This window comes from Staurois parvus, unplaced genomic scaffold (assembly GCF_062004578.1).
Source record: "Staurois parvus isolate SC_StPar_1 unplaced genomic scaffold, SC_StPar_1.0 ptg000491l, whole genome shotgun sequence".
Taxonomy (NCBI): domain Eukaryota; kingdom Metazoa; phylum Chordata; class Amphibia; order Anura; family Ranidae; genus Staurois; species Staurois parvus.
The window spans coordinates 1,711,187-1,735,958 of record NW_028318287.1 but is presented as its reverse complement, the minus strand read 5'-3'; the positions used below and the strand labels follow the sequence as shown (position 1 = coordinate 1,735,958).

Below are 24,772 nucleotides of genomic sequence, written 5' to 3'. Positions count from 1 at the left end.
CTGCATTCTTGCGGCCATTGAGAAATACTGAGAACTGTGATTGGTCACAGCTTGTCACGTGGTACAAGGCTGTTGTGATTAGCCTTGTACCATGTGATCTCTGTGATCATTCACAGATTTCACACGTAGTAAGCAATGATGTCAGAAGAGACATCTTGCTTACTACTCTTCATGTGATCACTGATTGGCCAATCAGTGCTCACATGATCGGGACCTCGCACAGAGGGAAAGTGGGAGTTAAAAAAAAAAAAAAATAGAGTGGGTTTTTTTGCTAAAAAATGCCAACGTGGCAAAACCCACATTTTTACGTGGCTTTCTAGAGCAAACACTACTGGCGTTTTTATAATGTCCTGTGTGCATGGGGCCTAAAGCTGGATGACAAACAAAAACAAGAGATTTTCCCCCAAAAAGTGATCCACAATATTTGCTGGGTTTGATTGATTATTTCTGTTTATTCCATCTACTTATGGTTGCTCTAAACCACCATTTTTCTCTGCAACAGCTTTAGTTTTTGCGGTTCTGAAAGCAAAGCGATGCCCTACCCAGTATTCATAGTGTGCCAGTGAATGTCATATATACACATACATACATACATACATACATACATACACAGTGGATATAAAATGTTTACACACCCGTTAAAATGTCAGGTTTCTGTGATGTAAAAAAATGAGACAAATAAATAATTTCAGAACTTTTCCCACCTTTAATGTAACCTATAAATTGTACAACTCAGTTGAACAAACTGAAATCTTTTTTTTCTTAGGTGGAGGGAAGCAAAAATAAAAAAAACTAAAATAATGTGGTTGCATAAGTGTGCACACCCTTAAACTAATCCTTTGTTGAAGCCCCTTCTCATGTGATTCCAGAACTCAGTCTTTTTGGGAAGGAGTCTATCAGCATGGCACATCCTGACTTGGTAATATTTGCCCGCTCTTCTTTGCAAAAACACTCCAAATCTGTCAGATTGTGAGGACATCTGTGCACAGCCCTCTTCAGATCACCCCACAGATGTTCCATCGGATTCAGGTCTGGGCTCTGGCTGGGCAATTCCAAAACTTCCATCTTCTTCTGGTGAAGCCATTCCTTTGTTGATTTGGATGGATGCTTTGGGTGGTTGTCATGCTGAAAGGTGAAGTTTCTCTTCATGTTCAGGTTTCTAGCAGAAGCCTGAAGGTTTGGTGCCATTATTGACTGGTATTTGGAACGGTTCATAATTCCCTCTACCTTGACTAAGGCCCCAGTTCCAGCTGAAGAAAGACAGCCCCAAAGCATGTTGCTGCCACCACCATGCTTCACTGTGGGTATGGTGTTCTTTTGCTGATGTGCAGTGTTGTTTTTGTGACAAAACATATCTTTTGCTTTTATCAGAACAGAACACATTTTCCCACATGCTTTTGGGAGACTTCAGATGTGTTTCTGAAAAATTTAGCTGGGCTTGGATGTTTTTCTTTGTAAAAAAGGCTTCCGTCTTGCCACTCTACCCCATTGCCCAGACATATGAAGAACACGGGAGATTGTTGTCACATGGACCACACAGCCAGTATTTGCCAGATACTCCTGCAGCTCCTTTAATGTTGCTGTAGGCCTCTTGGCAGCCTCCCAGACCAGTTTTCTTCTTGTCTTTTCATCAATTTTAGAGGGACGTCCAGTTCTTGGTAATATTACTGTTGCGCCATATTTTCTCCACTTGATGACTGTCTTCACTGTGTTCCATGGTATGTAATGCCTTGGAAATTCTTTTGTACCTTTCTCCTGATACTTTTTAACAATGAGAGCCTTCTGATGCTTTGGAAGCGCTCTGCGGACCATGGCTTTTGCTGTAGGATGGGACTAAGAAAATATCAGGAAAGACCTACTAGAACAGCTGAACTTTATTTGGGGTTAATCAGAGGCACATTCAATGATGGTAGGTGTGTACTGACTAGTATTTAACATGAATGTGAAAGTGATTGCTTAATTCTGAACACAGCTACATCCCCAGTTATAAGAGGGTGTGCACACTTATGCTACCACATTATTTTAGTTTTTTTTTATGTTTACTTATCGCCCCGAAAAGATTTCAGTTTGTTTTTCAATTGAGTTGCACAGTTTATAGGTCACATAAGAAGGTGGAAAAAGTTCTGAAATTATTTATCTTGATCTCATTTTTTTTACATCACAGAAGCCTGACATTTTAAACAGGGGTGTGTAGACTTTTTATATCCACTGTACGTAAATACACACATTCAATACATAACATAGAATTCCCAGAGCACCATGGGTTAGTTAAAAGTGACAGTTTAGCAAATGCTGCTCGCATTGAGGATGTGTTTGTCTGATTGAACCCTCATATTAGGCCATTTAGTAAAGAAGTCATTGCTGTGATGGCTCATTTGACTTTGTAAACATTGGGCTTCTGTAAGCACAGCTGAAAAGTAGTCATGCTAATTACCTTAGAAAATGACTAGGAACTCCATCTACAAGCTTTATCATAGATTACATTAATATGCAATATTTGATAGTAACCTGAAAAAATATGTTAAATTGTCTTAAAATATTCATATGTACAAAACCACTACACATTTCCTTTAACATAAAAAAAAAAATGCCTTAACATTACTCAGGAAAAAAACAGGAAAATTTGCTAATGATCCTCAAATCATTAGTGTGATCGATGATGCAGATATACTCCAAGTATGAAGTTTAAATCATAGTAATGATATTCCCTGTATTAACCATTATACAGAACGAGGAGATAAATTACCTGATCAGCCAGTCCTCCGGGTAAGATCGTTCTGACAATTACCCCGCTGGCTTTTCCGCCAACAATCCCGAACCCTAATCCCGAGCCATCATTAATGAGTTCAATTTCCTCCACGTGGCTCCAACACATCTGCAAATCACAAGACAAAAAAAAAAAAAACCACAAACATTCAGTCTCCCAAATCATTCAGATTTTTATATGAATCTAGTCAGCAGAATAGACTTTGGAGTATAACTGGGTCTGCTCTGCCTGTAGGGTTTTGTGAGAAGATTTGCTCTTCCATATGGCTCCCATTACACTGAACATTAGCAGTTGCTTATTGTATTAATTGCTTATAGTTAACATATACATATGCTGTACATCTACAGAGCACATGGAGTGGGGGGTTCCTTCCCACCCTTAACACGTTGGCCTCATTCTCCTTCATTGAATAAATTAGTTCAAAGTCTCTGCACACTTAGATTTTTGAAGCCAAACTCTAGAAAGATAGAATAAACACCAATTAAAGTGATTGTAAAGCTCTCTTTTTATTTATTTAAAAATAACAAATAGTTATACTTACCTGCTCTATGCAATGGTTTTTGCAAAGGGCAGCCTCAATCATCCTCTTTTGGACCCCCTGCTGGCGCTCCAGGCTCCTCCTACCTTCTAACTGCCCCCCCCCCCCCCCCCGAGGAAGGCGCTTCCTATGGGGGCACTTATGCATGCTGGATCCCGAGCCAGGCTGTCTGCATCTGTTCAGGCACACAGCGTGGCTCAGCCCTGCCCCCTGCTCACAGCTTTTGACTGACAGTAGCAAGAGCCAATGACTTCTGCTGCTCTCAGTCAATCCTGTGATAGACAGGGGAAAGGCACGAAGAGCTGCTTCAGACATGGAAGGCACTGATCACATTTGGGTTCAGGCAAGTATTTGGGGGGGGCTGGGGGTGTGCTACTATTAAAAGGTTTTTTTTACCTTAATGCAGAGAAAGGTAAATAAGCCATTTACGTTAACAGACACTTTAATGCAGCTCTGTATTCATTATCACACCAGTAAATATATTTCAGAATGCAAGCAGTAGAAGTACCTACATTTTGCTAAAGTGTCAATATAGGAACGGACCAAATTTTAGTCCATGTAGGGCCGTTCACGAATGGGCTTGTTGGTATATTTTTTTCGTTCAATCATGCATGCAGCCAATGAGCTGCAGCACTGATCAGTGTATTCTGATGGCAGGGTAGCCCTACTGCCAGAATACGACACAGCCGGTAGGATTCCCCCATCCACCTGAATGCGCAGATGGGGAAATCTATTCAGTTTTTTTTTTCAAATCAGCCAGCTGGCTGAACAAAAAGAAACAAAAAAACAAAGCACCATGTATAGCAATTTTAGTCTGAGCCTCTTTCAGTCCCCAATACAGAATAGCTCAGAATCAAAAGAGGAAAATACAGAAGAAGCAGCCAATCGGTTCCTCTGCTGAAGAGAAACATGCCAATTGACTACTTCTCTTGCTCATTTCTTTGTCACTGCTACTTTTTCCTCACAGTCGTACTGCAGTGTTCATGTGTTATCAAGGGACAAAAAAGAAGAGCAAATTGTGAAAAAGTTTAGCTGATCTGTTTGCTGCTTCTCCTTTCACTGTCCAGTCATAAGCTGGGGAAGGAAAAAAAAAAACCTTTAAGTGTTACTTAACTGCAGCAGATAATCAGATTTCCTACCCTGCCAGAGAGGTCTGTGTTGTGTGACAGAGCTGTGTGTAAATCTCAGGACTGGATGGACAGAAATACAAATTCTTTGGCAGGTATACCAGCTACTTGTATTTGTATGCCTGGAGTTCAGCTTCAGGGAGGTAATTTGTGATTGTTCATTGTGATCAGGGCTTGAAAATTCCACTCGCCAAATACGAGGGGAAATTCCTTTCTGGTGAGCACAGTAATGTCCTGCACATTTATCGATGGAGCGGGTGGCTTCAGTGCGATCTCCAGGCCCCGGGGATGAATTCCACTTGCGCTCCAAGCCTCGTTTTGAAGCAGACTTCCAGTTTCTTCTTCGGCACCGCCATTACACTGGCAGCACCACTGAGGGGACAGGTGCAGGAGAGGCCCGCTCTCCTCCGCCGAGGGAGATACGAGGAGAGGCCTGCTCTCCATCGCTGTGGGGGACACGTGAAGGAGAGACCCGGCAATGGTGCACATCCCTACACCCGCCAGCTTAAGGTAAATTGCATTTTTTCTGTGGCTTTTGGGGGCAAAAATGATTTCAAAAAGGAGTAGGGAAAAAAAAAAAAAAAAAAAAAAAAAAGCACAGCACACCTATGCGCTACAAATTTCATTTGAAATTAAAAAAATATATTTTCTATAAAATTGGTAGCTGACTATGCATAGGAACCCATGTGCTGAAGAAGTAATAACTACTTATTGCCAATAAAAGTAAAAAAAGAACACATCCTCATATGGTAGTGGTTAAAATTATCAGTGCCCTATCAGTTTTGACTGTGGTATCTTATCTGCACCCTGTTTTTTTTCCCTAGAGTCGCTATTGGTCCCTCACGATTGTAATACGTGGACAGATCCATCAAGCAAGCAGCAGTGTTTCACCCTGCAGAGACAAGCTCTGAAAGGCAGCCCAGCCAGCAGACACACCGAGCCACCAGAGGAGCCTTCAATCAGCCTTTAAACTGAACTGCCGTTGAGCTGAACTGCCTTTAATCTTAATGTTTACAGTAACTATTATTCCATGTTTTTTTGGCATCAAAATAAGCACTTTTTCTTAGGCTATGCTTTTGTAAACTAAAAACAACTCTTAAAAGATGCTGGAGATAAAAAAAAAAAAATAAAAAAAAAAAAAAAAAACCTACAAAGTGTTTACTACAGGTTTAAATTGCACCCTATTGCTATTAAGCTATTGCTGTTATATTTAAATTGACATAATAAAGCTATGTTATAATTGCCGTTTTTGATATTCTGGACTCTTTCTTCTAAAGAAAAATGTTATTTTATTTTGTAAGGGGGCATGGTTGGGGGCAGGGCTGTGGTTGGGGGGACGGGCCTGGGGTGGGGTTGGAGGCGGGCCTGGGCATGGTTTGGTCAGGCAACTTGTAGAGAGTAAGGTTTTTGCCTGGCTAGTAGGTCTAGACTTGAAATTTTAAGCCCTGCGTTACCCACTCCGATATACGTGCGTCTGAGCCCAGTAAGATACCCGCCTCTACACCCTGTGCAAAACCCACTCCTGAGCCCTGTACCCTGTATGATACCAGTCCCTGCACCTTGTGCAATAAGCACTCCTGAGCCCTGCGACTTCACAATACCCTCCCCTGAGCCCTGCGACTTCACAATACCCTCCCCTGAGCCCTGCGACTTCACAATACCCTCCCCTGAGCCCTGCGACTTCACAATACCCTCCCCTGAGCCCTGCGACTTCACAATACCCTCCCCTGAGCCCTGCGACTTCACAATACCCTCCCCTGAGCCCTGCGACTTCACAATACCCTCCCCTGAGCCCTGCGACTTCACAATACCCTCCCCTGTGCAATAAGCACTCCTGAGCCCTGCGACTTCACAATACACCTTCCCTGTGCAATAAGCACTCCTGAGCCCTGCGACTTCACAATACCCTTCCCTGTGCAATAAACACTGCTAAGCCCTGTGTGAGACCCACTCTTGAGCCCTACGTTTAACATGAAATGTACTCCTTAACCTTCCTCAGACTGACACCCCAAACAGAGGGCCATTTTTTCCTTCCAGTAACACTACCAACACATTGACTTTTTTCTTCCCTCTTTCAGTGCCACCACCAACACAAGGATATATTTTCCCCACTGACACGGCCCCATTTTCCTCCTGGCAACACTACCGACACGAGCATTATTTTCCTTCCAGTGACAGCACCAATGCAGAAATATATTATTTTTTCCTGTCAGTGACACGGCCAATTCAGAGACATTTTTTCCCATTAGCCCCATATTTGCACACCGATATATATTGTATATTGCAGTGTACCACAAACCGTACTACTTCTTTACATGCCACAAACAGAACAAACATTTCGGTAGCTATTGCCCCATCCCCTTCTCCACCCAGGGGAAAGGGACCCAGCTTCCAATCTTCACCCCGGACACTGGATGATCTTGTCCCAGTACCTCCATAACTGATTCTCAGAGATCTCCAAGAAAAAGAACTTACTTGCTCGTCCAGCTGATTTGTTTTGCTTTGAATGGTAATGGGCGCCAGCTGTTTAGCTACCACCAGGTGTAAAAATCCAGAAGTCTGCTGGAGCAGAGATATGGCCTCTTGGTGAGAGATGGTTATGTCCAATGGGGTGTAATTAATTGCCAGAATCTGGTCATTTTCTTTCAGACGTCCATCCCTGAAAGACATCAACATTGGACTAAGATGTTTTCCCAAATCACACTGATAACCGGAGAAACTTCCTACACTACATAGAACACTTCCACATTGCTTAGAAATGAGGCTGTAAAAAAGAACCAGTCACTATAAAGCTTAGGCAATAATATAAATATTCACTATAAAAAGGTTTATAATTCTTTATTCTTATTTATGAAGGAATTATAATTACCGTTTCGTTTAACTTTGCAATTAATTATTCTTTAAAAGAAGTTGGAGTACACACAAATCTATATATAGAACTTTACAATACCCAAAGTATTGCAAACACACATATCCAATAAAATGAAAGATTTTTATTGTATCAAATGCATATTAAAAGAGATAGAACACAGGTTATATAAAAGCTGAAAAGTGCCCAAACACATTTACATACAATAAAATACTTCCCAGCTCACACATCACCACTTTTTACGTAAGCACTGATAATTACAACGTGTATGAGCTGGGAAGAATTTTATTGTATGTAAATGTGTTTGGGCACTTTTCAGCTTTATATATCCTGTGTTCTCTCTTTTTTTAATATGCATTTGATACAATAAAAAAAGTAAAGTTAGTGAAAAATGGAGTATAGTAGGAAGTAATATGTCTACAATCAGCTGATTTCCTGTTTAGTAATGCAAACAAAAAAAAATAAATGTATATATTTTTAGAATAAAAATAATAATAATAATAATAATAATAATAAAGTCCATGGTGAGTTTTCTGCCTCCCTCAGCCTAAAATGTCGGCGTACATACAGTTTGTATGGCAAAGTTATATAAATGTCAAATTTACCAATTTCTCTGCATGCATGGTAATATATCAATATATAATCGCACAGTATAACTAAAGGAAAAACATTTATTAGTTTTGGAGAGGGATTAGAACCCCTGTCAGGTATTTATTGCTGTTTAACTCCAGATTAGAGAGATTCATCCTATCTATTTGGCCTGGTGACGGTTTCACCTAGAGTGAAAGAAATCTCTGCAATGGGACATTGATGCCAAAAAACAACAAGGGTTATAACCCTCCGTTGTTTTTTCTCTTTCATTTTAGATAACAAAGAAAACAGGTTTGCTTTACTTTAAAAGCTGAACTCCAGGCAAATGGCTAAATAAACAGATGAAATGCATACTTCATATGGAAAGCTGCCAAAGAATTTGTACTTCTTCCATTTCTAAGGTTTGGACAGCTCTGCCACACAGCACAGCCTTTTCTAGCAGAGCAGGGGACCTGACTTCAGTTACTGGTCTTGTCTCACTCCCCCCCCATCCCCCAGCCTGTGATCAGTGAAAGGAGAAGAAGAACAATGAGCTCATCCCTCTGTCACTCTGCTCTCTCTTCATATCAGCATGCTCATTGCACTTCAGCACCGATTGGTTCCTTTTGCTGCTTCTCCCACTCCTCGTTTGAGTTCTGCTGTACTGGGACAGCAAGAGGCCGATACCATGTGAAAAAAAAAAACAAAAAACAAAAACAAACAAAAACCACACAAGTGTGCATTAACCCATGTCTTTAAAGCGGAGCTCCACTCAAAAGTGGAAGCTCCACTTATTTTCCTCCTCGGACCCCCCCCCCCTTCCATCTTCGGCCATATTTGGCACCTTTTGGGGGTGGAGGGGGAGGGGAGCGGGTCCCTAGTTTTGACAGGTACCCGCTCCCACTTCCGGCTCAGTTCGCCACGGCGAAGTGACCTGGAAGTTCGGCCCTCTTGTTGCTCCCACAGTCTCCTGGGAACTTTCACAGGTTCCAGGAGACTGCCAGACCAAATCAGGGAGTGCGGCGCCACTCTCGTAAATGCAGTGGGCACCAGGCTGTGAAGCTGCAAGCTGTCACAGCCTGGTGCCCACAGTAGAGATGCCGGCGCTGTGGAGGGCAGGAGAAGGGACTGTGCGGGTGGGAACATCGCTGGACCCCAGGACATGTAAGTATGTCTTTTAAAAAGTCAGCAGCTACAGTTTTTTGTAGCTGCTGACTTTTAATAAACACAAAAATGGCTGAAACTCAGCTTTAATATCTGCCTAGCGTTCAGCTTTAACCACTTGCCGACCCCTCTATAGCCAAAAGTAGCCGGCTACAGCGCAGTTAGCTAGTTCTGGGAGAGCGTCTATATAGTAGTACCATGCCCCCCACCTGGGGCGTTCATCCAGCGCGCTCGGATCAGCTGTGTCCAATCACAGCTGATCACAATGTAAACAAACTTCCAGTTATCAGCATTCCTGTCCCCATGCGCTATCACAGCATGAGGAGAGGCAAGCTGGTAACCGGAAATTCTGACAAGGGACATTAATGCAGGCCATAGATGGATCAAACATCGGACGATTTTTCGACCGATAAACGAAAAATCGGTCGTTCGTTCAGCGTTACCACCAACGAGTAAAAAAAATCGGCCGACTAAATCCTAAAGCTTACCCCATAACTTATGTCCCTTGCAGGTCACTGCTCATGCGCCGATATTTTTTATCGTTAAAACGATCGTCCGATTTGCCGCGAAAATCGGCCGATGGACAAAATCGCCCGTTTTTTTTACCAACATAGCCGATTAAAAAAATGTGTCAAAATCACGAAAAACGTCCGACAAATTCACCCACTAACGATCCGAAAATCAGCCGATTATTCTTTCGGTCTAATTTTCAGCCGATTTTCGACCCATCTATGGCCTGCATTACACGGATCATCAGTTCCCTGTCGCCCAATCAACACATAATTGAAGGATAAAAATTACTTATTTGCAAAACTTTATAGCAAACAAAAAAAAACAAGAAAAAAAAAACAATTTTTGTTTAAAGCTAGTTTGTTTAGCAAACAAAAACCCAGTGGTTATTAACCACTTCCAGTCTGGACACTTTCACCCCCTTCCTGACCAGGGCAATTTTCAGCTTTCAGCGCTATCACACTTTGAATGACAATTTTTTTTACAGTGATTGCTTTTACACCCATATAGGATGTAAAAGCAATCATTTCTCTCTGTCTGCATTCTTGCAGCCATTGAGAAATACTGTGTGAGCTGTGATTGGTCATAGCTTGTCACATGGTACAAGGCTGTTGTGAATAGCCTTGTACCATGTGACCTCTGTGATCATTCACAGATTTCACACGTAGTAAGCAATCATGTCACAAGTGACATCTTGCTTACTACTTTGCATGTGATCACTGATTGGCCAATCAGTGATCACATGCATGATCGGGACCTCGTACAGAGGTCTCGTCCGACGATTGGTGTTTCACTTTGTCCGGAGGACACAGCGGGCACCGGATCGTGGTGCTGCGCGCTCCCAGGGAGCGCGCACAACTAGAAATAGCGGGTGCCGCTTATGAATGGCAACCCGCCCCTGGAGTGCCACCGCCCTGCCGTTTAAAAACAGCAGGCGGACGGCAAGTGGTTAAATGCCATCAAAAGAAACCTGTCTCAAAAAAAGAAAAAAAAAAATATTAATGAGATATTTCATATGGGTACAGTGTTGCATGACCGAACAATTGTCAAAGTGCGCCAGCGCTGAAAGCTGAAAAATTGCCCTGGGCAGGAAGGGGGTGAAAGTGTCTGGGATTGCAGTGGTTAAAAGCTTACTAAATGAACATATGAAATTTTATTTGATTTACCCAACATTTAGGCCAAAGAAACAAGTACATAGTTCACAAAAATAGCAACAAGCTTCTCTTCCCATCTCTGGATCCAGATTCTTGACAGCCACGTCGCAGCATCTGGTATCGATGACCGCTATGAAATGAACTGGCCTTGGTCGACCCAACACATAATTACTGACGTTACAAAAACAGCCATTGCCCAAATCGCAAATTTCTCACTCCCCGAACATGACCCCCTACATTATGTCCCCTCCCACGTGTTCCTCATGATACAGATGTCTGAAGTTATTCGAAATTAAAAAAAGTCTAATTCTGGGCAGTTACCAAATCATTAAAACTCCCCTCCCCCATCAACCGATAAAAAAATAAATAAATTATTATATTCTCTAAGGGAATTAGATAACTTACCTTAATCCAGGGCCCTGCAATCTTCCCCCTGCTGGTTCCGTGGAGATGAGCAGCCCCATGAAACCACTTTTCTTGTCAGTCTTTCACTGGTTGTCACCACCTCTCGCTAAGGTCATCAAAAAACAACGCAGGACCAGCCGCCACCACTGTTGCTGCGTTGTATATATTGTAGGAGGTAGCAGGGCCCATACACATTCAAGTACTGGAGAGAAAAGGACTGGACCGCTGGCTGTGTGGATTGTATCGGTTTCAGAATTTATTGCCCAGTGTATGTGACCGGCTTTAAGTGAGCTTTGCATTTCAGAAGACTCTTATTGGGAATTCAAACCCCACTTGAAGCAAACAAAAGCCTGTCAAGCGCAAGCCCTAATTCACCGATACCTCATCCAATAGACAAAATGAGTAGTAGAATCATTATTAGCTGGGGAGGGGATGACAATTGTAATAAAACTGGAACATAGTTCCAGAATTCAGTTTTAAAAGAAACCCCTCCTAAGAGACAAAAGGAAAGAAAGGGGCGCCAGGAAAGTCAGACTGCCCAGAAGTCCTCATCTACAAGCTTGTTCTGGATTAGTGATTGTTCTGTCTCTCCAATCTAAGCATTGAAAGTGTGATCTCTGTAACTTACAGTTGTGATGAGATAGCGATAACTCCAATCTTAGTTGAATATCACAGGCAGTGACTCAATCCAGAAGACATCTTTTAGATCTTGTGAAGTGTATTCCGTAAACGGAGAGAAATCTTACAACAATGAACATTGGATAGGTCAAAAGATCATAATGTGACCTGCTTCATGACATGAGGCTTGAAGCTAAAATGCCTTACTGGGAAAAGGGGTGGGGCTATCTATACAGCATGAACTAAACCAGAGGAAAGGGAGGAGCAGAGACAAAATACAAAGAACACTTAAAGGCATAGGACAGTCATGTGAAACATGACAATGAGAGAGTACTGAAGCCAGACTGGAGTGTCACCATGAAAGACGGGCAAGTAGCAAAATGAGAAAGGTTTCCTTTACAAAAGAAGTAAACTCAACCCCTAAAATCACATACAAAGGTTTTAAAGTGGCAGTAAAGTCAGTTTCTACACTTGTACCTGTAATAAGACTTACCTGTAGGTATTGTAAATATCTTCTAAAACTTGCACAGTTTATTATTATTATACAGGATTTATATCGCGCCAACAGTTTGCTCAGCGCTTTACAATATAACGGGAGACAATACAGCAACAATACAGTTCAATACAAGAGGGTTAGGAGGGCCCTGATCCTGGGAGCTTACAATCTAAGAGTACAGTTTAAGAGAGATTCCCCGATGCATGCATTCTAAAGGAAAGGCATGCCCGTGCCATTCCTTCAGAGCCGTGTGCCGTAAAAAGTGACTCCTGCACGCTCGGCCATTCAAGTCACCAAAGCCAACGAACCCAGAAGAGGGACAAAGTGAAGATAGAAGCCCCGTCAGCGGTGACACTGCCATTGGAGGGCTTCATTTTAAGGCAAGTTTCACATAATGTCTCCTAGATTGTAAGCTCGAAAGAGCAGGGCCCTCAATCCCCTCATGTTTTGCATTGTATTGGTATTGTTCTGTCACATGTTCTGTCCCCTTTGTAATGTACAGCGCTGAGCGAACTATTGGTGCTTTATAAATACTGTATAATAATAATAATGTGTTAGTATGCAATGCATAGTAGTACACCGACATGGAGCTCCGAAAAATTTTACCCCCTTTATGACCAGGGCACTTTTTTAGCACTGCGTTACCTTGGCTGGCAATCGCGCAGTCACGCAATGCTGTACCCAAACCAAAATGTATATAACTTTTTTCACTCAAATAGAGCTTTTTGGTTGTATTTGCTCACCACTGGGCATTTTATTTTTTCTATAAAAATAAAAAAAAGACCAAAAAAGTGAGAAACAAAAAATAAATAAAAAAACTCTCTCTCTCTCTATTTATTTGCCTGGCATTATTGGGGTCGTTGGTTCAAATCCCAACCACGGCACCACCTGCCTGGAGTTTGCATGTTCTCCCTGTGCCTGCGTGGGTTTCCTTCGGGTACTCCGGTTTCCTCCCACACTACGAAGACATGCTGGTAGGTTAATTGGCTCCTGTCTAAACTGGCCCTAGTATATGTATGTATGAATGCGAGTTAGGGAGCTTAGATTGTACGCCCCTTGAGCTATAAAAGTACCTGAAATATATATACCTCCTCCCGCTGGCCGTATGCTTATATGCGGCCTCTCAGTGGGTGGGCCTTAAACGCTGAGCAGCTGCATATAGCTTTCCCTAGGTAAACACTTTACTGTGCTGAGAGCGAGCTCCCTGCGGACCCCCAGCACAGTAACGAGCAGGTACCAGAGATCTCTGCATGCTTACTTGTGATCAGGAGATTTCCAATCCTGGGACCGCCAATCACAGCGGTCACATGATCACAATGTCCTTATCCACCTCCCAACATTTAGACCCTGTTAAAGGGCCAGGAGGAGGCAGTGGAGGGAAGAGGTTAAAATCCTTTTCCTACAAAAAAAAAAAAAAATGCATGGAGTATAAGAGCAACGATTTAACAGGTGGGTTACTGTAAAGCCCTTGCATTTGGCTCCTGCTATGGCACACGAACAGAAAGCAGACCCCTTGACACCCATGTAACACAAATATGCGGCCTCACAGAACTGGGCTTTTTTCTGTAGGGTCGCATATTTGCGTACCTGTCTTTGTGCTGGGAGCACGCCGCACAGCACGCTCCCAGCACATAGACCGCGATGTCACCGAGAGCCCCGGGTCCGGTTCGAATGATCGGGACCCCTGATTCTGGGTCACATTATCGCTGCGTTAGCCTCTGATTGGCTATCACAGTGATCAGTCACTGTATAGCCTGGCCCCCTTGGATTTCTTCCTCTCTCTATGAATGGAGAAGAGAGAGAGATGAATACAATGTAACTCCTGGCATAGAGGGGAAAAAAAAAAAAAAGATTTGTTAAAAATATAAAATAAAAAGATAAACAAATAAAAATATTAAAAAAGAAAAAAAAAATACCTAGATAAAAGGTTTGATCTAGTTCAGTGCCAGGGTTAGTGTTTGTGTCAAGGTCAGGGTCAAAGATCAAGGTCAAAATTAAAAAAAAATAAAAAAAAAATTGGTGTCTGTGTTTTAGGTAAAAAAAAAAAACAACAAAAAACAAAAAAAAAGACAAAAACAAAAATGCGCACTATTGTTTCTGGGCTGTACTACGAGTACAAACAAATAATATACACATATATAGTATCGCTGCAATCGTCAAGAGCTGGAGAACCTATTCTGGATTGTTCTTTGGTGGTAGGTTATGGTCGTAACAAGAAACACACAGCTAAATAAAAAATTATGGTTTTACTATTTTTGGGCCAGTTTACCTTTGATTAAAAAAAAAAAGAAAAAAAAAAAAAAATCAGGAGATATCCATTACCATTTACCACCAAATGAAAGCCCAATTTGTCCTGAAAAAAAATGCGGTATAATCCACCTGGCTGTACAAAGTAGTTGTGATGATATGGACGGTTTAACACATGACAACGTTGCAAAATTGTGCTTAGGCATTTAGATTTGTTTTACCCTCAGGCGTGAATGGGTTAATATCAGCCTTACCTGTCTGCAATGCTTCCCGCTTGCACTCCTTTGATAAACACACCAGCATCTCCTCCAGTGGCATTTTTCAGCGCCACCACACTAAAACCGAGGCCCCCGACAGAAGGCTTTTCTATATCTATATATTCGATTTGCCGATCCTAATGCAAAAAAAAAAAAGGGGAAAAAAAAAAAACAAATAGAAATTTTGATTTGTTAGGCCGTCGTCTCTGCCAACCAGCTCAATTTGCTCCAGAGGGACCGTGGAACTCTGAGAAATTTATATCCTGTAAGACAGGACAAGCTCAGCACTTTGATAATAAATTAATTCTGCCCGAGATCTCACTCCATTAATTCCCAGTGAAAACAGAGAACAGCGCATGCCGTCAGCTCCGTGACGGAAAACCTCGGGGAGTTTTGGAACTATTTTCACACTTCATTCTCCAGCTAAATAAGTTGTTAAATAAGAAGACTGAACTGCTGTTTGGCATAAGCAGAATTTTTTTTTCTTCATTACCCCTCAGCTCAACAACTTTTTTTTTGGGGGGGGGGGGGGGGGGAAATTACACACACACACACACACACACACACGTTCATAATTTTATTGGCGGTACAAAATATATAAAAAAAAAAAAAAAAACACACAAAACCAAGAACAACATGGCAGGACGAAGGAAGTCTGTCAGCAGTTTCAGCTCCTGTGGAGCCGACTTTCTCATGGGCCTACACAGCCAGAAATAAGGACTTCTTAGGGGAGATTTACTAAGGATGGACAGTTCAAAATCTGGCGCAGCTCTGCATAAAAATCCGCTTGCAGATTTTTATTATCAACGCTTAACTGAACAAGCCGACGTTAGAAGCCGATTGGTTATTATGTCAGGGCTCAACAAATCCCAGGCGCCAGGGCGACTAGAAATTGTGTCCTGGGATTTTCTCAGCCCATTCACTGTTGGCACCAGGTGTGAGCAACTCCTATTGCCCGATGCCCCAGGCATGCAGTTCCGGGAGCCGGGCAGCTGATTTATGCAGGCCATACATGGTTCGAATTCGAACCATTTTTTGCCTGATCACAGAAAAGGGGATGAACTACAAAAAAAAAAAAAAAAAGCCGGTGCCATTGACCCACTAACGGAACGAAAATCGATTGGTTATGCTTAGGTCCGATTTTCGACCCATGAATGGCTGGCCTTAGTTTTAACATCAAAAGAAAAAAAAGATTCCAGTCACTAACCTGGAATGAGTATACAGCTAAGATTTACATGATTTTTTTGCAGGTCATTTATTAAAGCAGGGATTGTCACCAATAGCAGACTTCTCTCCTGACAGTTTTACTTAATGGGCCCATTCACACTTTTAATGCAAATTACATTTGTCAACACGATGGAATTCATTTTCAATGACACCCCAGTCACTAAGCCCCGGTTCACATATATGCGGCCGTGTTTTGCACAGGCACGAGAGCCCATTCATGTGAATAGACTCTCGTGCCGCGCAGGGAAGAAGTCCCTGCACTTCTTCCGAAAACGCAGCCCGCACGGGAACCTCTGTTCCCAATACGTTTGCGTTTGAGTGCGGGCGCCGTGCCATTAGAACTAATAGCACCCACCCGTGGGTAAGCATTTCTCTGTGTGGGTTGTGCAGCTGCCTGGATCCCAGCGGCACCATCTGCACATATGTGAACCTAGCCCAAGGGAACATACATTTGGTGCAGCACACACATGCATTAACGCAACGCACCAGAATTTTCAACGTATTAATGATCCCCAAGGCTAGGTTCACATTTGTGCGGGTGGTGCCGCTGCGAATCCGCACGAAAATCCATGCAGTCGCACCACCCGCACAGAGAAATGAAGACCCGTGGGTGACATTAGTTCTAATGGAAAACTCAACCGTACTGGGAACCGAGGTTCCCGTGCGGGCTGCGTTTTCAGAAGTGCAGGGACTTCTTCCATGCGTGTCACGGGCGTCCATTCTAATGAATGGGCTCTCGTGCCTGTGCGAAAACGTGGCCGGTGGGGCTGCATAGATGTGAACCAGGGCTAAAGCAGAACTCTACACTATTTAAAAAAAAAAAAGGCCTCCCACTTTCACAGGTGCTTATTAACCACTTCCTGTCTGGACACTTTCCCCCCCTTCCTGTCCAGGGCAATTTTCCGCTTTCAGCGCTATCACACTTTGAATGACAATTGCGCGGTCATGCAATACTGTACCCATATGAATGGTTTAGTTTACTTTTTTTTGAGACAGATAAAGCTTTATTTTGGTGGTATTTATTCACCACTGGGATTTTAATTTTTTTTGCTATGGAAATGAAAACGTCCAAAAATTTTGAAAAAAAGTGTTGTTTTTTTTATAAAATTTTGCAAATAAATAAATGTCATCATAAATCTTGGCCAAAATTTATTCCGTTATTTTTTTAGTAAAAAAATCCAAATTAGTTTATAAACCAAAAATTATAATTTTTAAACTTTTTTTTACATTTTTATATATTTTTTTTATTTTTTACATACTGTCACCCTAGCAGTACAGTGTGGGGGGTGATAAAGGTTTTTTTTTTTTTTTTTTACACTGATTGCTTTTACACCCATATAGGATGTAAAAGCAATCATTTCTCTTTCTCTCTGTCTGCATTCTTGCAGTCATTGAGAAGTACTCAGTGAGCTGTGATTGGTCAAAGCTTGTCACATGGTACAAGGCTGTTGTGAATAGCCTTGTACCATGTGACCTGTGATCATTCACAGATTTCACATGTAGTAAGCAATGATGTCACAAGTGACATCTTGCTTACTACTTTGCATGTGATCATTGATTGGCCAATCACATCACATGATCGGGACCTCGTAGAGAGGTCCCGTCCGACGATCAGTGTTTCACTGTGTCCGGAGGACACAGCGGGCACCGGATCGCGGTGCTGCGTGCTCCCAGGGAGCGCGCACAGCTAGAAAAGGCGGGTGCCGTTTATGAACGGCAACCCGCCCCTGGAGTGCCACCGCCCTGCCGTTTATAAACAGCAGGCGGACGGCAAGTGGTTAAAAATCTACATTTACGTCTTTTCCCTTTTTCCCTGGGGTTTTCTAGCCAGTCATGTGACATCTCTGGGGCTTATTGCTATCCCCACACCACCCAAGGCAATGGTGGATATTCTTCAAGATGGCAGAAAGTGCTGAATTGTACTACGAGAGCCCAGTCACAGCCCTAGGGGGTTGTCCATGGCACCCTAGGCACACATTAAATGACATCTGGCCATTGGAGGGAGTGAAGTTTTTGCAGGAACAGTGCTCCAGACAAGGTAAATATTTTGGCAAGGATGCAATTTTTTATTTTTAAAACCCCTAGGCAAGCTATTAAATAAGTGGAAATCTGCTTTATAGAATGTACTTCCCTCCCAAGCAAGGCAGGGACAGTAGTTAAAATTGTTAATTGGTGACAGTAGGACATTTTAACTACTGCTTTTTTTTTTTTTATAATTAGAATGGAATTCTTTTTAATAAAGATCACATTGACTGAACAATAGAAGTTGCACTGAATATGTTAGAGAGAAAGTGTTCTGATGCCGGTGACCTACTTCAGCTGAGCAGACGGGCTTACACTTACCGCGGCCATCTGCTGAATCTTCCTGTCGAAGTCATCGGTTCTCTTGTTCTCCTGGACGAGTCGAGACGTAACAAAGTTGTCAAAGGACAAAGAGTCGGTCTTGTTTCCCAAGTGGGAAGAACAGTCTGCTTGAAATACCAATAAGCCTTTCTTGGTGAAATCAAATTCCGCAGAACGGTCAGCTGGCATGCGGTTCAGCTGGGCAAATGCAACAAAGCCAAAATTAATTAAAAATAATAAATGTGAGAAAAAAAAAAAAAAAAAAAAAAGCTATGCTGCTGTATTTGGCAAAGAAAAGCATGCACATAAAGAGAACCTGTCAGTACAGCCGTTACCAAGAATGCTGCTTTCTGTACGGTGCCAGGTTACCAGTTAGGCAAGCCACACACGTCACTGTCCTCCTGGCAAGAGTCTGGGAATGCGGAGTATCCCAAATCCCATAAGAGGATGCGTAGAGACAGCTAGAATAATTGCACTGGGAGCTCCCTCTAGTGGTTCATTTACACATTTAAAATGATACCAAAAATATGGAAAAAAGTATGAAATTCATAAACCGTGGTTTAAAGCCTAACTGAAGTCCAAAAATGTAGTATCTTCTTATAGTCCTCTTCCCTCGCATATTAGGATTTGGGACGGACTTCTGCTTGGCAATGCATTAAGCTTCCTAGTGATCTGATTACGTCAGTATTTCTGTGCTCAAAGCGGTACTTTTTTTGCATGGAAATATTGTTTTTTATTGTAGGCCTGTAATTCTTAGGAATAACTCACTGAAATCTGTCCGAACAAGAGTCTAGTAAATATCCCGGGTATGTTAAAATTTGAAACACAAAATCATAAATAATATAATAATAAAATCAAACAAAAAACACTGAAATTTGAAATATAGCGCCAAGTTCGCACATCGCTGAGCAAAGTCGCAGAATCGTTTTCAGTGTCTGTTGAGGAATTTCCCCCACGAAACATTATCACTCAATTCTGCAAGTGGTTCTGATTTACGATCGCTGTTCTCTAGCCGGTCTAAAACCGCGTCTGACCTAAAGGGACGCTTTTTGGACGCCATGGACGCTTCTCAGTTTCCAGGCAGAAAGAACAGTAAAAATGCAGGCAGGGCGCCGGACAAAGCACTCGGGACAAAATGTATGTGAAATGGTTGGATACAGGAATGTTATACTATGTGATTTTAGTGTATTGAGTGAATGTCACTTTTAAAATTTTTGAATTTCCCGCCAGTTCCGTCCTGACGTCGCAGGGAACGGAAACCAAAAGGACGGATGCCGCTATTGGCCGGAGGAGATGGCCGGGGACGCTGCAGGAGGGACATCACGGGCGCGCAGGACAAGGTAAGTGCAGAAGGGATCCCGGAGCAACGCTGCAGTGTATTCCCGAGTGTAGCTCGGGGTTACCGCTTCTGATACTGAAAGTTAACCCCGAGCTACACTCGGGAATACCGCCGGCGGGCTAAAATACAGTATATCTTTCAGTGAAAATGCTACTTTCTGGCCCAGTACTGCAGTGCTCTTTGCTGGCAGAGCTGAGAAATAGGCACACCCCTGTCCTAACACAGACTTAGGCTGGCCATACACTATACAATAATTTGAGAATTTTGCTCTAGATTTACCAAAAACCATATAAATAGGAGGTCAAACCTAAACAAAAAAAAAAACAAAAAAAAAAAAAACTTTCAATTGTATCCAAATTAGGCAAGCCATTGCATTACATAGTTGAAGGTAAATCTAAAGGAAATTGGGCAGAAAATTGTAAGAAACATTGTATAGTGTATGGTCAGCATTAGTGTAGAAGAGAGTGAGTCTGTGTAATACATTGGGGGGAGATTTACTAAAACTGGAGCACTCAAGAATCTGGTGCAGCTGTGCATGTTAGCCAATCAGCTTCTAGCTTCAGCTTGTTCTATTAACTTTGACAAAGAAACCTGGCAGCTGATTGGTTTAGCAGTTTTAGTAAATAACCCCCAGTGTATTGCTGAGTGATGACAATTAAAGCTCTGACTTTTGACTCCGTGGGACGTCACAACTATAGTAACAGGAAAAAGGTAAAAACGATGAACACAGAAGGTGTGGTTACAATGTCTATCTGGCTGCATATCGATTTCTGTATTTATTTCAATTAGGCTTTGAAGTGGAATTCGAGGATATTTTAACAATGCTAAAACCTGCTTCCACCCCTATCTGAGTCTTATGCAGGCCATACATGGTTCGAATGCCGAACGATTTTTGGTCCGAAAATCGAAAACGTTGTTTGCTTGGTAATCCGATGGCGCCATCAATGATTTAGAAAAAAAATCGGCCGAACAAGTCATAAGTTCACCCCATATAACAGGCGAAACTTCTGTTCCTTCCAGGTCACGGCTCATGCGCATATTCTTTTCGGAAAAACGATCGTACGATTTGACCATCGAGTCGAAAATCGGCTGTTTTTCCCGAATTTTCCAACATGCCCTGATCACCGAAAAGGGGAGGAAACACAAAAATCGGCCGGTGCCATTGACCCCACTAACAGAGCGAAAATTTGCCGGTTATTCTTAGGTTCGATTTTCAGACAAAACTTTGGTCGAATTTCGACCCATGTATGGCTGGCATTAGTCTAACTACCCTATAAAAGAAAGATGGTTATACTTACCTATTCTCCGTACACTCCAGTCTGGTCACATGATCTCCACAGCATCCGGCTTCAAGTAAGTTGGCTAATAACAGATGAAATGCCTGGAAGGTGGCATTACCCATATGGAGCATCCGTTGCCCCTCCTTTCCCCTGTAGCCGCCACTGGGAGCGATCACATAGCAGGACTGGAGTGACCGGAGAATAGGCAAGTAAGCATCTTCCTTTCATAGGGTACTCAGAATAGTCACTGGGACTGAAAGGGAGTGGAAGCAGATTTCAGAATATATATAAAAAAAAAAAAAGAAGGAGCATACACTGCCATTTTAACCGCTAGCCTACAGGGCACTTATACCCCCTTCCTGTCCAGGCCAATTTCCAGCTCTCATTGCTGTCACACTTTGAATGACAATTGCTCGGTCGTGCAACACTGTACCCATATGAATTTTTTTTTGAGTGACAGATAGAGCTTTATTTTGGTGGTATTTAATCACCTCTGGGTTTTTTATATTTTCTTAAACCAAAAGCCACTGAAAATTTTGAGAATGGAAAAAAAAAACAAACACTTTTTCTTAGTTTGTTAACTTCACTGATGTGCGCTAATGAGGCTGCAGTGATGGGTACTGATAGGCTGCACTGATGAACACTAATACGTGGCACTGATGGGCATTGACAGGCATCACTGATAGGCAGCACTGATGGGTGGCACTAAAAGGCAGCTCAGATGGGCACCGATATGTGGCATTGATGTGCACTAGTAGGCACTGATATGTGGCATTGATGTGCACTGGTAGGCACGAATATGTGGCATTGATGTGGCACTGATGGGCACTGGCAGGTGGCATGGATGAGCACTGACAGCTGGCACTGATGGGACACTGACAGGTGGCACTGCTGGGGCTACACAGATCATCAGTGCACATGTCCCCTCCGAGGAATGCTGCTTACCGGCTCTCCTCTCCTCTGTCAGCACGACAGCTCGTGAGGAGAGAAATGCCGATAACCGGCATTTCCCGATTTACATGCGATCAGCTGTGATTGGACACAGCTGATCACATGAAAGAGCCCGGACATCTTCGGCTCTTTCCGTTGATCCGCTGTGTCCGGGGGACACAGCGCACTGCCGATCACCGTGCGCTCCCAGAGCCACGCATGCGCGGTTAGAATGGGACAACGTCATATGAGGTCTTCCCAGAACGAGAGAACCGCCTTGCGCCTGTCATTATACTATATGGCTTGAGGGATGCGGTTAAAGTGCATCTAAAAGGCAAATCATCCTTATTGGGTAAAGTAAGGGTTATAACCCTTGTCGGGTTTTTATTGCCGTCAGTGTCCCCAGTCAGTCGCCTAATGAGCATTGTCACTGGGACTGAAAGTAAGAATTACTTAAATAGGAATAGAGGTTAAATCCTCCAATAGTAACACTTCTTTCAGTGACAACTGTCTAAGAGGATTTGCTTTCCTTTTAAAATCTCCTCTCACTTCCTGTTGTATATAAAGACAGGAAGAAAAAAGTAAAAAACTCACCTTTGGGAACATGTAACATGTTCCCACTCCTGCAGACTCTTTCCGATACCCCCTTCTCCATTGTGACAGCGGACTAGGGAACTTCTCCAAGCACCTGCTGTCACAATTTGAAAAGAAAGCCGCTATACAGGGCTCTGACCACACGGCCGCATCATTCATTCACAGAGATCTGTAAAGGAATTAACTACAAGTACTGATAGCCTTTGTGGCTGATGGCTTGTAGTTCTCAATGAACTACAAGGGTGCTGGCAAGCGCTGTGGTAGTTCATGGAGGTAGCTTTTATTTTTTTTTATTTTTTTTTTTTACTGCCTGCCCGTATGAGGTACCAGCAGACAAATAAACTGACAGTCAGCAGGAGCCAGAGAATACACCTGCAATCTGCCAATCACTGGTGCAATGCTTTACAGGCTCCTAAACAAATATAAATTATTATTATTATACAGGATTTATATGGCGCCAACAGTTTGCTCAGCGCTTTACAATATAACGGGAGACAATACAGCAACAGTACAGTTCAATACAAGAGGGATAGGAGGACCCTGATCCTGGGAGCTTACAATCTAAGAGTGAGGAACTAGTGGTACAAAAGGCAGTAACTGTGGGGGATGGACTGGTAGGAGGAGTAGAAGATTCCATTATTAGCTGTGGGCAGGATAGGCTTCTCTGAAGAGATCGGTTTTTAGAGATCGCCTAAAAGTGAGCAGAGTAGGCGATCGTCTGATAAATTGGGGTAGAGTTCCAGAGGAATGGGGGAGGCTCTGGAGAAGTCCTAGAGACGAGCATGGGGGGAGGAGACAAGGGAGCTAGAGAGCAGGAGGTCGTGTGAGGAGCGGAGAGTACGGTTTGGGTGATATTAATAATAGCTGATCTTTTTTATGTGCACAAAATGTGCATTTATTTATTTATTTTAGAAAGGTGAACTTATCCTTTTATCCAAAAAGGGACAGACAGTAAAAACACCTGATAAGTTCAACCATAGCCTATTTGTTACAAAACTAAATAAAAAAAAATGTGGTTTAGAATTGCTTTAAAAGTAAAAGTAAATATTTAAAAGAGACAATATCATATGGTACTCACCTGCTCTTTCAATTGTTTAATGGACTGCTGCACAGTCAGTATTTGATTAAACAGGGGACTGTTCAGGGTGTCCCGCAAGATACACATCTTCTCATGGTGGCTCAGGTCACCCTTATCGTTCAGTCTCCTCTCCAGACGTTCCACGATCTGCAGCACCTGCTGCTTGTCTAGATTGACTGTCCCCGAAACAGAAATTACGAGATATATAAAAAGGAGGAGAAAAAAAAAAGGAAAGCGAGAGAAAGATTAAAAAATAAAATAAAAAAAAATAAATAAAAAAATTTTTTTTATATATTATATAATTTTTAATTATTTTTACACCATACAGACCCTTAATAAGTGCAAAAGGACGACTTACCTGTATCGAGAAATTCTGGCATCTTTATACAAACGTGGCAATCAGATTATGTAAAGAAAACCTGGAAAAGAAAACAAGACTCCACTCAGGAAATGAAGAAAATAGGGAAGTTAATATAATTGCATGACATTCCATTGAAGGAAACCTGTATGAATGAAATCCAGAATCTTCCTGTCCTCTCCTGGAATTCTAGTTTGGCCATTTCGTTGGTCCAATAGCTTGGTACTCTAAAGCATGGACCTGAAAAATCTGATTAGGAGATTTTACTTCAAAATGACTTTCTATTCGGCATGGCTGAACAGATCAGTGAACACCAGGCCATGTCACACCACAATGATGAACTCTACAATACACCTCTTGACATGTGTAGTGTGGCATTTACAATAAACGGGCAGAAAAAGCACACAAAACTGGAGCAAGCTACATCTTTTGACAGTACAGGGCAACACACAGACACCATGGTTCAGATGCACTGTGCTGTGTTGCAATGTACAAGTGTTACTGAACTGATATGATCTCCATGTATAATACATAAGGGGGGGGGGGATATGATCACCATATATAATACATAAGGGGGGGGGGGGGATATGATCTCCATGTATAATACATAAGGGGGGGGGGGATATGATCACCATATATAATACATAAGGGGGGGGGGATATGATCACCATGTATAATACATAAGGGGGGGGGGGATATGATCACCATGTATAATACATAGGGGGGGGGGGGGATATGATCACCATGTACAATACATAAGGGGGGGGGGATATGATCACCATGTACAATACATAAGGGGGGGGGGGATATGATCTCCATGTACAATACATGAGGGGGATGTGATCTCCATGTATAATACATCAGGGGGGATATGATCTCCATGTACAATACATAGGGGGGG

The 24,772-nt window shown here is 42.5% G+C and overlaps 1 protein-coding gene across 1 annotated transcript in view; it reads right to left on the bottom strand.

The window, feature by feature from the left end:
- Positions 1 to 23,934, bottom strand: part of PATJ (PATJ crumbs cell polarity complex component) — a 266,651-nt gene extending 242,717 nt beyond the window's left edge. The window contains exons 1-6 of the mRNA XM_089689690.1: positions 23,872 to 23,934; positions 23,514 to 23,689; positions 18,293 to 18,490; positions 14,720 to 14,859; positions 6,908 to 7,091; positions 2,747 to 2,875 (exon numbers count right to left, since the gene is read on the bottom strand). Coding sequence (XP_089545816.1) covers positions 2,747 to 2,875; positions 6,908 to 7,091; positions 14,720 to 14,859; positions 18,293 to 18,490; positions 23,514 to 23,689; positions 23,872 to 23,893 — 849 coding nt within the window. The 5' untranslated portion in view covers positions 23,894 to 23,934. The remainder of the gene's footprint in view (positions 1 to 2,746; positions 2,876 to 6,907; positions 7,092 to 14,719; positions 14,860 to 18,292; positions 18,491 to 23,513; positions 23,690 to 23,871) is intronic.
- Positions 23,935 to 24,772: the final 838 nt, after the last annotated feature.